Source organism: Physcomitrium patens, chromosome 21, assembly GCF_059467195.1.
Source record: "Physcomitrium patens ecotype Gransden chromosome 21, ASM5946719v1, whole genome shotgun sequence".
Taxonomy (NCBI): Eukaryota; Viridiplantae; Streptophyta; class Bryopsida; order Funariales; family Funariaceae; genus Physcomitrium; species Physcomitrium patens.
The window spans coordinates 5,773,916-5,787,710 of NC_143430.1; the positions used below are offsets into that span (position 1 = coordinate 5,773,916).

A 13,795-nucleotide genomic window follows, 5' to 3' on the forward strand; every position below is an offset into this window, starting at 1 on the left:
ACACAAACAGGGCATTTGATATTGAAATTTCAAACAAAATTGGGAGTGCCAAGGGACTAATAAGGGTGGTGGTTACATTCCTTGATAATATTTAAAGCATTGTTGTTTCAATAGCAGGATGCCGAAGCCAAACACAGCCATACAATGACCATCATGACATTCAGAACGAGAACAGGCAAACGTTAACCAAACTTGCACTAAAATGATAGTTCTGTTAGAATGATCACAAGCCAAAAACACACATCAGTAACTCTTAGAACGAGCAAAAAATAATCAAAGGATAAAATAATTGTCAACCAACAATTACACCTTTACATACGATTAAGCATTTTTGCAATTATTCAACAATAGGAAGAGTACACAATCCATTTAGCTAACTCGAAGATTTTCGGGTTCTTTCGCATGAGGCACTCTTTTCAACCACTCCAAGGCCAGAGGATCACCAGCTTCAGCTGCCTTGTCAAAGTGGAATTGTGCAGCTGCACTAAGCTCTAGTGGCTTCTCCGTTTCCTGCTGTGCTGAGCTCTTTCTGAGCTCCATTCCCTGCTCAGTATCCTTGTCATCATGGTCCCCCGCTGTGTTTTGTTCTTCCCAATTTGCACCTAGAAGCATTGTAGACCAAACCACATGCAAGAACAAGCTTATATTTAAATGGGGTTCCAAACCAATTTTTATATGTTAGTATTGTAAGTAGGCAAGGCGAGTGGCAAATTACTTAGTAGCAATCGTGGAAGCTACTGTTGAGGTTGAAATTCAAGCAATCGTACGCGTGGGCATGGATGAGATTGATACCTTTGCTAACTAGCGATGCATAAACCGTAGATGCAGGTATGTACCCCTGTAAACAGGAAAAAGTGTTCAAGAAAACATTTGTGATGGTTCATAACTTCCCAACTTCAAGGTCGGTTGCAAGTGCAAGTACCATAACTTCTAATCAAAGACTGATTAAATGGAAAATTAAGGTATGGTAATATGAGTCTGCGACACAAACGATAACCATTATGTAACAAAGACAAACTTCTTCAAAGATGAAATTGAAAGCCCAACATAGAGTTTCCGCACCTGTTCTGCAGCTTTGCGGAAGCACCAGGCGGCTGCTTTAGAATCTCGACGCACATGTTTGCCAGATAGATACATCGTCCCAACTAGAAACAGGGCTCCAGCGTGTTTCTAGATCACTCAAAAGAAATACACAATCAAATCACGCTCCTCAATCTACATAATTTTCTTCTGAAGTCATGCTGAGACAAAACAGAATGTTGCAAATATCCAAATTTATGACCGAGAGAGAGAGTGAGAGAGTGTAACAGCTACCTGGCAAGCTGCTGATTCTAAGTACTTAAATGTTCTATCATCCATTGCATCGCCATCACCCAACAGTGCAGCCTGAACGTCATAACAGGAACGAAAAATGAAGCGAAGTTAGATGCATTTAAAAGAGTTAAGATGAACAGAACAAGGTTAGAATTATAATGGAGCACATAGAAAGTTCATAAAACGTAAGAACTGAGGATACTTGGATGATACAAATTGAGGAAAGGGGTGCCAGCTGTAGTAAGATGTGTACACATGAGTGTGGAACTCCATCAATAGTTAGTAACAACACTGCCACTCAAACAAGCTACGAAGAAAACATGCGGCACCTCTGAGCGGATTCGGCATGCGAGCTCGTATTGGGCATCAGCGAGTCCGGATTCAGCAGCTGTTTCCAACAAGTTCGCCCCACTGCATTGCAAGATTCATCATGAGCATCGACATTACGAAAGATTAATTAACTTATTGAGCACAACTAGTCACACAAGACGAAGTAAGAATAAAGAGAAGGAGCGCGTGGGACTGAATTTATCTTCAATAGTTGTTCAATCATCAATTGAAAATAGGTGACAATGAACACAAAAACTACCTCCTCAAGCACGCTCCTGGAATATTGTAATAGAGGTGAAGCCGGGCCAGCCACAACATAGCTACGACATTATCTTTGTCAACCTCCAAAGCCAGCTCAAAGCTCTCCTTAGCTGTCTGCACCAGTATATATCCACAGATATGTTCAAATATAAGCACATTTATTATGCATTCAGCCAGCTACTTCACTATGCACCAAGGAGAGAAAATCGACATAGGTTGAATACCTGATAGGGAACAACATAGCTCAGTCTACTTCAGTAACAAATAATTCCAACTCTTTGCAATAGAAAGAACGCAAAGAAGCATGTACTTGGGCACCCAGCCAACAAAACATGGGAAAAGGAACGCAAGCAATACCTAGCCACATTGCCTACAATCAAAATTTGTATAATTGGCATATTGTATCCAAGGAACTTGTGTCCTTCCACTTGATGGTCATAGCTTTCAAAAAAAATAATAAATCAAACCCTAGAGTGCATACGTGTATACCTTAAGCAAAGGCCTTAGACGAATATCATTGAAGTCAGTATACGGCGAGAGACGCTCAATTTCACCCAGTGCTGTTAATCCTTTCCCCATGAACTCTCGCACGTCCGGTCCGCTGCTGTATTGCCGGCTCTAATGTGCAAGAATAAATGTAATCCGCTCATCAATGCATCTACTACAGGCTTTGTTAAATTAATTTAAAGGATTATTCGATCAGTTCTACTCAAGTTGCACTGATGAAATGGCTTAAAGTGAGTGCAACCAACCAGACAAAAAGAGTTGGAGATGACAGGAGCTAAATGCTTTTGGAGCTGCACCATTCTACGAACCAACATGGCTGTACACAACCTTGCTCTCGGCCTGTAAAAGTTGAAAGTGTACATTCATTCAGTTCCAGCAACAACAAACTTGTTTTCTGCAACCTAACAAATAGGATTCTATTCAAGCTCTTGGATTTCCATCCCTGATAAATAAGAATGCCCAAACGTTTCATCTAAGGGTGAAGGATGTCTTACACTAAGATTCTTCAGAAATCAGCAGTGGGTTAACAAAAATCCAGAGCAGAGGACGCACACAGACTAAGCCCTAAACCCTAAGCCCTAAACTCTTTGGAGAGTGCTCCTCAGAAATTGGCCAATTTGACAAGCGCTGCAACCCTAAAACATCAAATTGGCACCGAAATAATTCCTCAGTTCTTCAAAACCCGCAGGATATCAGACGTAAACCTAAAATTTAAGAACCTTAAGCAGGATTTAAAAGGTCCAAATGGCATTAGAACCTGCATCGAACAAGATTTCATACGGAAACCCCGGGATTATTCAAGACATTCGATGTGCAACTGACATTCATTAACTCTTATGCATCACCTTGCAAGCTACCAACAGGGGGCACCAGGAAACAGCTCATTGCCAAATTACTACGATCCAATCGAATAACCTGCAAAACTTGCGACCTCGAGCGTCATTCACTGATTTAATCACCGAAATCCTCAGTGATTCCACTACACTATACATGCATGAAGCGCAGCATTTCGGTAGAAAACTAACAAACGTGCACAAAAACTTGTGTCAAACCCTAAGGTTCGGATGCCCAGAAGACATACGACATCTCATATTCGAGCCCGGAACATCACCAGGTGTGGCCAGCCCTATGCAAAAGGGTCGATGGTCTTCTGCCCACAATTCTGTCCTGGATCTCTCACTCCGTGGTTTCATGAGGTTGTGCGGAATGCGTCGAACAGTGAGGACTAGTACAAGAATGTGCAAGAGTGAGCATATGATTCCTCTGTCACAAAGTTGATTGCAATGATTGCAAAGTTACTCAACATGACGTGTCGTGATGCTACGACAGATTCTATCGCTGGCAATCCGGAAGTACGCATCATCCAACTTACAGTACTATAATACTACTCCAAAGAAGCGTAATGGACAAATTTCTGATGGGCATGTACTCTGGAAAATTGTCAGGACTTCGATAGAGCAGGCGACATGGGTAATTTTCTAAGGAATCTCGTTTTTAACCGTATAATCCTGAATATACCATCAAAAACAAAAGCACTTCCCCTTATCGACTGAATGATATTTACTGCCTTGTATTAAGTTAGCGCGTTGACAAATTTGTTCATCAGAAGTATGTGCACATATTAATCAACCCAAACGAAAGCACCTTCAAACTTGTCTGCAGTTGTAGAGTAGAAATGGGAAGTGCAATAACTGCTGCGGTTGTGACGAACATTGTCAAGGGGGCATTGCTTCTGTCTCCCTCCGAGCTAGTTATGTCACAAGTGCATTGAACAATAACTTAGAGCCACTTCAGCTGACGCGAGAGTAATGTTTCGCGCACCCTAAAAGTAATCAAACTGTCAGTAATACAACAAGTTGTCCCAATCATGACGTATAACTACTGGCGTCATTTTTTATGGGAATAATCAGATATCTGAAGCAGCATATGCTTCGGCAGCACGAGTCGGTCCACTGATTCTATTTGCGAGGATGACACTGTCACAGTTTCTAATTTTGGATATGCTACAGTAGGCTTCAGATGACCTATTGAATAGTTGTAGCCAAGGTAGGCCAGTACTCCCTATTTTGAATCATGTGTCATCTGGAAAAGAATTCTGGAGCTGAGGAACTAAGATTGAACAGCGAAGTCGTCAACGTCGGCTCATGACTCACTGCCAAATTGCAGGCTCGTAAATAAACCATGTAAGGCACGTTGGTTGTGATACTTTTTCTTTTCCAGCAGGCGCAGTATAAGATGCTCGTTCCCTGCGCAGCCGCAGACAGCGTGGTATCTAATTTAATTTAGACTCGAAAATTGTCAGACAACCTGCACTGGCATCGCACTGTGGATGTTGAGGAAGCATGAAGTCTATTTTTCATTTTCCTATCGAGTACATAAATTTCGCCACCTGTGTTGGTTGAGGTAGGGAATCGTGATCGGTGGAGGATCACTGGTAGTCTAGGTGTAGAATCGCAGGAACAGGCGGGAGGGGATGAAAGCAGAGCATGGGTGACTATTATCACGACGCACCCACGTACTTAAAAATGAAAATCTGTGAAGTCGGTCCGCCTCGCTGAGTTCCAAACTATGGTATGTCTTTTCTTATCCCCGCAGTCTTCGTGCACGTTATGGTGACGCCGTGCCATCTGCTCTGGATTGATGCGAGTTTGCAACAGCAACGCGACCGGTGATGGCTCTAGTTGCGTATCGGAGTGTCGTAAGGTTGCATTGAACTTCGTCAGTGGCTTGATTAGTGTTGAAGACCTGCCGGAGAGGGTTTAGCTTCTACGTGACCTCGGATGTTGTCAAGGAATTGGAAAGAAAACCAGCCGGAGTATTCCTTTGATTGTGGAGAATTGCGGGGACAGGTGTTGGAAGGACTTAAAATCTTTCTGTGAACTCCAACATTCCACTTTTCCTGCAGCAGAATAGTATTCTCCGTGCACGCCACTCATGCCTGAGGCGTGCTAATAACCCAGTCTCTAGTGCTGCCAACGTTGCTCATCTAATTTTACCCTGTCTCCCAATTAGTGGTAAGTTTTTACATCACTTTCATCGTTGTCGAGGGTGTTTGGTGTGAGGCGGCGTTTTTATGTATGAGGTTCAGAAGTTCTCGAAGGAAAGTTGTGGAGGGTGCTTTCGAGGTTGGGGTAACGTGGGAATTGGTGAGCTCAGAAGCTGTCTTTGTAGCGCGTAGGTTTTGGTTTCGTGGGCGCTTCGGTGCTCTGATCATTACGTCTCTCGTGTCCTATCTTGTGGCTAATTCCGATGCTTGGGGTTGATTTCTTGGTTGCCGCAGTGATTCGTTAGGTCGATTCTGAACTTTGCGGCGGGGTTTCTCAGGTTTTGGTGCGGGGGTTTAGAATTGTTGCTACTGCGACGGTGGGGGCAACGTCAAGAATCGGGGTGCGAGGAGGTGTGGAGAAAGGCGCGCAATTTACTTGGAGAAGTTACTGTTTCTGAGAATTGGAAAGCAATGTCTGTAAGTGGGGAGAAGGGTGTAATGGCGGCTGAGGAAGTCAAAACGTCGAATCAGAAGCGGATGTGGATAAAATATTACTGCGAGGAGTGCAAAGCGTGGGAGACGAGAGAGATGTTTGAGGTCATGAAATTGAGCGGTCCCCAAGCATCGGCAGTTGGTGCTTGTGCATTGTGGTCTTGGGGCTGCTCCAAACTCATCCGCCACGGTTCTTTTCAGACCTTCCAGGTAGATGAACTGAACAACGCCGATGGACACGACGAACCCAAGCTTGACTTCCCCAGCATCGAATCTCCGGCAACGATTCAACCCGTCGATGAGGTTATGTAACTAATGCAATCTTGGGCTGTCTTCTTGTTAGCTTTTTATCAATTTGAAATAATCTCCAATCAGCGCGAAATTCCTTGTTCCTTGCGTGTTAAGTGATTACGTTAGCTTATTATAGGAAGGGTCATGTAAACCCGTTTTTACACTTGCTCGAGCATACTGTTCCGAAGTGCGGTTATGCTGCAACCTCTCGAAATTGTAGTTTCTAATAAGGAAATTCCTAGACGTGGCAGGTGGACCATAGGAAAGTTGCGTATAATTTATAGCTTCTCACTGTGCACTAAGTTTCCTCAAGTACATCAAGATTGTGTGCAGTATTCGCAATTTCCTACATTCAATTATAGCATCCAAAACCCACATACCTAATACATCAGTTGGTTATTTGAATCGGTAGGGTTGTGGTATGATCTGCATTTTCATGTTAGAAATCCCCATGCAATGTGGGACGTCAAGGTTCCCTCCGTAGTCACATTGTGCCGTAACGAGCGAAAGAAGAACCCAAGAGGAATGTTTCCTATTAAAAATGAGACACTTTTTTGTTCAATAGATATTTCATTTAAAAAAAATTACGCACCAACGTTCTTGTGCATGATATCCTTGTTCTTTGCCTCCACCAGGAAATGCGTCCAAGGAGCACTGTAGCAGCTGAAGAAGCAAGCCCACTGCAAGCTGTGCCTTCTGCTCAGTCTAATGGATCATCTCAAAGCAAGCGCCCCAAGCGCAACGTCCAATCCACTCACGCGCGTGATTCGGTGGCAGAGGCCAATTCGCCTATCAACTCTCAAGGAGGTGTTACCTCTTCGTCACCAGATGAGGCTGTGCCAGAGGAAAATGGAGCCAGCACTGTCCACGTGGAAAACAGGTCCAAAGATGGGGAAGCTGGTGCTGACACGACTGGCCCAGAGAGCCCTGGTGTGATAGATGCTGAACATGTTGAAAGTAAGCTCAATCATTCAGTACCTGATAAGCTCTGCAAAATTTATCATTTTTATTTGAATTTCCTGCTGCTTTCGAGCACATATTTGCCAATCCTAGACCCAAACACCCCGCATGACCAACAGCCTTTCCCCTCGAAAACTCATCTGGTTAAGAACTTCAGTTGAAATTATCGCACGTAAGGCCTTGAAGAGTACATAGCTATCGATAATCTCTTTCTTTTCTTTGTAACATTTTGTAAGCTTTGTAAGTTTAAAATCGAGAGATTTTCAAAAGATGTTGATTCCTGTGGGCATGGTCGCCGTGGGTTGGAACAGACAAAGTCCAGAAGAGACCCAGGAGGTTAACAGCTGGAGACCGGGGCCTTGCGCAAGCATTACAGTACGAGAAGCCAGCTAGAATAACAACTAAACCTCTATCAGAGGTAAACAACGTGAAGCCATCTCAGCCTGCCCTAGCTGCAATGAAAAGGCCCAAACGCGTCACTGCTGGTCTTCGTGGGTTACTCCTTTCTGCAGAGAGCGCTAAACCGGCTCCGAGGGTATGACGTCTACTGCATAGACTTAATCTTGTTCTAATTCATCACTCAAGCATGGACGCCCTAGCAGACTGATCAATGCCTACGGTCCCTCAAAACTGAAATTTAGGATTAATATCTTTTTTAAGAACGGGTGTCTTTTGTATGATGTGGTGTGGAATTCGTTTAACAGCATGTTGAAATTATTTTTTAATTTTTTAATTTTTTTCCTTGTACAGGTTTTGGCGAAAAAGGAACAGACGAAGGAAGAGGTACACGAGATGCCTTCCGGATCGTCTGCTACAACAAAGAAGTCAACGAAGAAGAACAAAAAACTTGGCGACCTTTACTAGCTCTTGTGCTGTTAAGGTATGAATTGATCCCCCTACTTGCTTCTAATTTCACAGCCTCGGTCCAAGCATTATAATGTTCGCCTTATTACTAGGCCTCTTTGTCTAATCCCGTCTTAGTTATCAGAGGGTTCCTGTTCTTGATGCACATATAAAATGTCGAACGATGTACAGTTTCAGGGCGTGAACATGACGTGGATCATCAACATCTGGGTTTCAGGAGAATATAAACCTGGTAGCAAGCTTAGTTTAGTTGAGGCAGTGTTATCACATTGCAGCTCTGTACAACATGCAGAAGTAGAAAGCGTATGAGGGGAGAGATTTTTATCAGTTGCGATGGACTTTAAATCGGTAGGATCGGATGATTTGTGTAATCGTGTGAAGTAGTGGTGGATCTGGCTGTGAGTGTTGTATTGTGTTTGTAGGACTTCTCTTTTCAGATATGCGGTTTTTGAGGTGAAGACATGTAAAGATGACGCTGACCACTACCAAGAATATTTTGTACATGAAAATACCATATGTAGATTTCATGTTAAAAGGCTGGTGAATTCGGTTCCTTTGAAATGATTGCACAAATCTGTAGTACAATATATAAAGAGAACGTATTACTAATTTAAGCATGCAGTAAAAGGAGTTAAAACCACATTATAATAGACTGAAATTTCAGAAGTTTTAACGTAACACGTTGTATCTAATGTGGAATTTGCCACTTCAAAACCTAATATTGCCTTTTTTCAACGATTAATATTTGTCGTCTTAATTACTAACATGCATTCTGAAATGCAACTCAAGCATTGTTAATCAACGCAGGCAAAATGTTAAGGTTGTATCATAAAATCGGAATTATTCCTAATATGATCGGATGCCAGTGTTTTTCATGGAACAAGCACACCTAACAGCATAATTTAGATTTTATTTAACATGCACCTACTCATCCAAGAAATGTTCAAAACAAGGATCATATGTGTATATGTAGAACCTCAAAACCCCATGTGAATAAATCCACATCAACTCCAAGTAGAACAAAATACAACTCTCTTGTTACTCCCCTGAGACGTCCAAGTCAATTTTAGAAAGTAAATATATTTCAGCGGCATACTTCTAAAACTCACATAGAAGTAGTTTGCAAGCACCTTTTCTTTTTTTTGGAACAGATACTGCTACAATGCGGCATAATTGATACTACGGAGCTGCAACCTAGAACCACTCAGAACTGGCCCTATCCGGCCTGAACTTTTCTACTCGCTTCGTTCAATTATTCACAATTGATTGGTTGTGAATAGTTGATCTACAGACTGATCTATGGATGAATGTGACCCAAAGACATTGGAAGGTCCATGAAGCCCCTTATTATATTTCTAGGCGTATTGATCCCCTATTCGATTCCCTAGACTTCCGATCAATGTAGGGGTAAACCTCTAACGGAATATACGTGGAAAATTTTAAAACATAATTCATCATTTTCAACTATTACTGATTGTGGACATAAACACAGCTGCTGGTTTGCCCAAGTTATCTTGATTCGAATAAGTTTGTCTGTTAACATATGATTGAAGGAAACTGACATTCTCGAATGATGATCGTACTTGACTTCGATTTAGATTTTCAATCAAAGTAATGGATTTTATATTTTAATTTATCCACCTTAACCGTTGCAGGTACTATCTTACTGCACATCACTGCTCTCGTCTGCTATTTCAACGTCGAAATATCTCCCCGTGATTGAAGCTACCACATGCAGTTTTCCGTCATGGGGGAGGAAGTGACGTGTTACTGACATATAGGATGGGTTCCTTAATCGGAGCCCAGATACTGGACACCACTTCATTCCACATGGCTGGTTGAAATGGTGGGAAAGACTCGGTCGCAGGAAGCACAGACCCAGCTACCTGAACAGTGAGTAGCAACATGATTTGTGCATGAATCTCGTCACTACTTGCGTTGTTTTCTTGCACCGATTCAGAGGAAAGCATAGGTCTAAGCCTCAAGCTTGCGGGCGGTCGATATGGACCTTCTGAAGGTTGAATGTGATGGAAGTAACAGTAAAGAAACTGGAGTACAAACTTTATATAATCACGGAACAACTATTCTATCCATGGATCGAACCCACACAGAGGTTCAAAAGCAAGTTTTACTGAACAGATGCATTGGGCATGTTTCCTCAATGATCAGCAAGAATATCCACCAGAGCACCTATTTACATAGTAATCGTTGAGTCGAGCTGGTGTGTGCACAAGACGTGTAGAGAAAAAATTACTTCAGTGCAAGCAATCTAAAATCTCCAAAGCTCCTGATTGGCAGCATTCTAAAACACATCATAAACATACGAAAGTGGACCTTCAAGTTTTGGCTTCGCAACTACCATGATCTCGTCAATGGGTGCAGCACTAATTTATATCTTTCCAGGCAGCACAGCCATAATCTGTAAAGGGATTAAAGAGCTTTCTTTGCCTCGACTGAATTTGTCCGAGTCTCCTTGGCGGATTTACCCTCCTCAGGTATCAATCCTATCCAGAGGATAGGCAGCAGGGCACAGGAGGCACTGATCAAGATACCCGTTGGCAACCCCGAGAAATCCTTCGCAGAAATGTTGAGCTGTGACGATAGTACAACACCGAGGTATCCATTTAGGAGTCCTGCCAAACACGATGCGGCGGAGAAAAACGAAAACACAGAAGCTTCACTGCCGGAAGGACAGAGCTGTGCCAACAGCACCATGAATGGAAGGCTCTTAAACTGTCCTATGGCTTCCACAAATGCTGACGCTCCGAGTACAAACCACTTATCCGGAATGCCCAGTTCCAAATTGATCCGCTTCACAAAGACTACATCGGTGAGCATGCAAAGAGAAAGTAGAATCTGAACATATACAAACAGTCGCCGAACGGGCACCCCCTTGAGAGCCTTGTTGTAAAGCATGCTGCCAAAGATTAAACCCACTTGACCAACCAGCCTGGCAAGCCCTAAAACTGAAGCATTCAAACCTAGATATTCGGTTTGGAAGAAGAACATTGAGCTTCCAAGGCCTGGTATGAGAGCGAAAGATGAGAGGAACCAGAGGAGGGGTCTATGGAGAGCAGGCTTCTGGAGGGCCTCTTTCAGCTTGGCCATCTGATCCCACATTGCTGAGCCTACGTCTTTCCGGCCTTGGAATTGTTTAAGTTCTGGATTGTCGTCAGTGTCTCTCACAGATCCTAAGCCAAAGGAACGTTCGCTTACATGGAGAGTCAAAAGGATCGGATTGTGAGAAGAGAAATAAAGATCTGTACCATGTTTTTCGGGGTGAGTATTTTCATGGCGTACCCAGCTGTTAGATTCCCCACTACTCCACCAAATGCCATAGCTAACCAAACAAATGATTGCAATTCACCTGATCCAACGCAACAAAAATCTTGCAATCTCAGCACACGAAAAATTGGCAGGTGCATGAAAAATTGGAAAAGCATTGAAAGTGAAGAATTATTAGTAAATTTTTGTAGCATTTCGCAAGGCCATTGCTGGGAGGTTGACATGAAATAAGCATGCATGAGAATGTGGTCCTCATTGATGCTGATATCAAATCTGAGAGCCTAAACAATGTCAAGATATTTTCTTATTTTCACTTTTTCAATTAATAAAATAATCAACAGAGAAAATGTTCTAGTAATTGTAAGTCGCAGTATTGATCTTCTAGGAGAGAGTGGAGAAGAAAAGAAAAGAAAAGAAAAGAAAAGAAAATCCGAGGAGTTACCTGGCTGAGCACCCGCTTTGTTCTTGCCAGCTTCAGCAACCATTGCATCCTGCACAACCTCCGATATGGCACCTCCTAAATTGGTAATTGTAAGAAATGCTGTCAGCATACTAGCTGCTGATGACACTCCCGAGAACAAGGCTATTGCAGTCCAAGCAAACAATTGAAGCCCTCCTGTATGAAATATACAAGGAAAACACTTATGTATTAGCACCAAATTATGTAAATTGCAACAACCTATCCACCAGAAAGATAATAAGCACATACGAAGGCTTGCACAATTTAGGAGAGATGAAATGCACGACACTCCTGGACTGGTGAATCCACATGCCATGGTTGGAAATATTCACGTCCCCAAATTTCGCAAACGAACATGGCCTTACCTGCAAGAACTAGATAGGGTATACGATGTGCGCCCTTAATATACACAGAATCGGAAATAATGCCATAGACAGGCTTGGCAACCATGGGAAGCATAGTTGTGGACATCAAAAATTGCATTGTACCAGGGTCGACCTGCATCCAAAAATCACAACAGTAGCCCTTTAGGTTGTTTCCAATAGAAATATAAAATCATTCTAAGTATAGAAATGGGGTTTGGAGAGCACAATACTTATGCAACAGAGGGCAACAAGGAAAATAAGCGACGCACCTTCAAGTTGTCCTTGTACCAGAAAGTCATGGCCATCCAGGGAAAACTTCTGAAGGACTGCAAGAAGTAACATAAGGATACCAAAGACAAGAACGAGCCTCCATAAATCTTGCTCAACCGAGTGATGGTCCCCATGGCGGCTGCTTCACCAATCAGTCAAGTCCCAAATCTCGCTGTTCTCGTATCGAATCTACACTACACATTTCGCAGTCACCATTTAATTTCAGTATTGCACATTGATGCGGAAGCAGAAAGACCAAAATCAAGAGAAAAGCAAGGCTGTCAGACAATGACGCCCTGAAGAAGCATGAATTATAATTCCGACAAGCTTGTGAACTCCAGCGGCCAAAACAAAAAATAAAGAAAAAGAATAAAACGAAAAACACTTCACATGGAAAATGCAGACTCCAAATGGCACAGCAAACAGCTGACAATTCAAAATCTCGAATATCAGCACATCACCTACCAGCTCGAAACTACGCAACCCGACTTCCGAAGTATCGATTCATCGTGCACCACCTCTCGCCACTGAGCATCCGACGACGCAACGATCACTCGGACCCACAGCCTCCACGTCCTCTCCAAGTACCCCGATTCTCAGGTCGGAACCTCAGCCGAAAGCGCTCGGACAATCTCAGAAGAACCTGCCGGCGTAATCGATCGCTCCTCCACCCCAACGCAAATATATTCCGGAATTGTGCTCGGCTTTGATCTGAGTTTCGAGGCTGACGACACATGAAGGTGGCGAATTATGCTCGAATCGGAACTAAGTGGCAACAACTACAGGCGCTCTAAATAACCTCCAGTTGTGGGTGCGTGCTGCTTTTTATGGGCAATCCAAGAGCAGTGCAGCCTTGCGAGGCCCCGATCATCTCCGGTGGTGCTGCAGACGGCACTGCGTGGCCGATCTTCAGCTCACATCACGCTTCATGAAGCATCGAGAAGGTGGTCATCGCGGCTCGACTGTCGACGCCGTGACTTCCCCTTGCGCCTCACGGTCATCCGTCCCTTAAACTCCGCCCTGTACCGAGCCCCGTGAGCATGTGAGACCGAGCCTGGGTATTGGAGCGAGAGCACGTAAGATCGCGCCTCGGGTGTCGAAGCTCAACCAAATCGTGAGTTGACGAGGTCATGGTCTTGGGGAATGCAGCAACTCTTGTCCCTCCATAAACGAGGGTTTTGTAGTGCTTTATAAGTAATTAAATTGCAGTTATTATGTAAAGTCCTTTTTTATTTATTTTTATTGAATGGTTGTTTGGATTGTTTTGGTTTTGTTTATTTATGTACTTTTTAATAACTTAATTGGTATATTTAATTAAATTAATTAATTGAATTAAAGTTTCTAAAAGTTTTAATTTCTTAAAGTCTCTTTTAAAATTTGTGGTCTCATGGTTTTGTAAAGATTTTACAA

General features: G+C 43.0%; 3 protein-coding genes across 18 annotated transcripts; 1 reads left to right on the forward strand and 2 right to left on the reverse strand.

The window, feature by feature from the left end:
- Positions 1-316: 316 nt before the first annotated feature.
- On the reverse strand, positions 317-4,372 carry LOC112274132 (uncharacterized). Of its 11 annotated transcripts, none has more exons than XM_024503346.3 (11): positions 3,524-3,628; positions 3,258-3,327; positions 2,907-3,047; positions 2,658-2,751; positions 2,395-2,523; positions 1,904-2,019; positions 1,644-1,725; positions 1,315-1,386; positions 1,063-1,170; positions 793-838; positions 317-602 (listed from the first exon to the last, which is right to left on the reverse strand). In XM_024503346.3, the coding sequence occupies exons 4-11, from the start codon at positions 2,724-2,726 to the stop codon at positions 370-372; spliced, it is 855 nt and encodes a 284-aa protein (XP_024359114.1). In that variant the 5' UTR covers positions 2,727-2,751; positions 2,907-3,047; positions 3,258-3,327; positions 3,524-3,628; the 3' UTR covers positions 317-369. The 11 variants fall into 11 exon arrangements, with proteins under 11 accessions (XP_024359114.1, XP_024359113.1, XP_024359116.1 ...); XM_024503345.3 differs by having other exon boundaries at positions 3,494-3,628; XM_024503348.3 differs by lacking the exon at positions 3,258-3,327.
- Positions 4,373-4,528: 156 nt separating this feature from the next.
- On the forward strand, positions 4,529-8,540 carry LOC112274130 (uncharacterized). Of its 6 annotated transcripts, none has more exons than XM_024503337.3 (7): positions 4,537-4,983; positions 5,148-5,426; positions 5,737-6,193; positions 6,817-7,138; positions 7,453-7,676; positions 7,892-8,021; positions 8,177-8,540. In XM_024503337.3, the coding sequence occupies exons 3-6, from the start codon at positions 5,870-5,872 to the stop codon at positions 8,003-8,005; spliced, it is 984 nt and encodes a 327-aa protein (XP_024359105.1). In that variant the 5' UTR covers positions 4,537-4,983; positions 5,148-5,426; positions 5,737-5,869; the 3' UTR covers positions 8,006-8,021; positions 8,177-8,540. The 6 variants fall into 6 exon arrangements, with proteins under 6 accessions (XP_073385866.1, XP_024359105.1, XP_073385867.1 ...); XM_090245818.1 differs by having other exon boundaries at positions 4,687-4,983; positions 5,693-6,193; XM_090245819.1 differs by having other exon boundaries at positions 4,687-4,983; positions 7,453-7,559.
- Positions 8,541-10,039: 1,499 nt separating this feature from the next.
- On the reverse strand, positions 10,040-13,281 carry LOC112274129 (putative folate-biopterin transporter 7). The gene is given in 6 exon segments (XM_073529769.2): positions 10,040-11,233; positions 11,236-11,372; positions 11,733-11,906; positions 12,116-12,248; positions 12,385-12,574; positions 12,851-13,281. Coding segments are annotated over 5 exon segments (1,377 nt in total). The 5' UTR covers positions 12,520-12,574; positions 12,851-13,281; the 3' UTR covers positions 10,040-10,435.
- Positions 13,282-13,795: the final 514 nt, after the last annotated feature.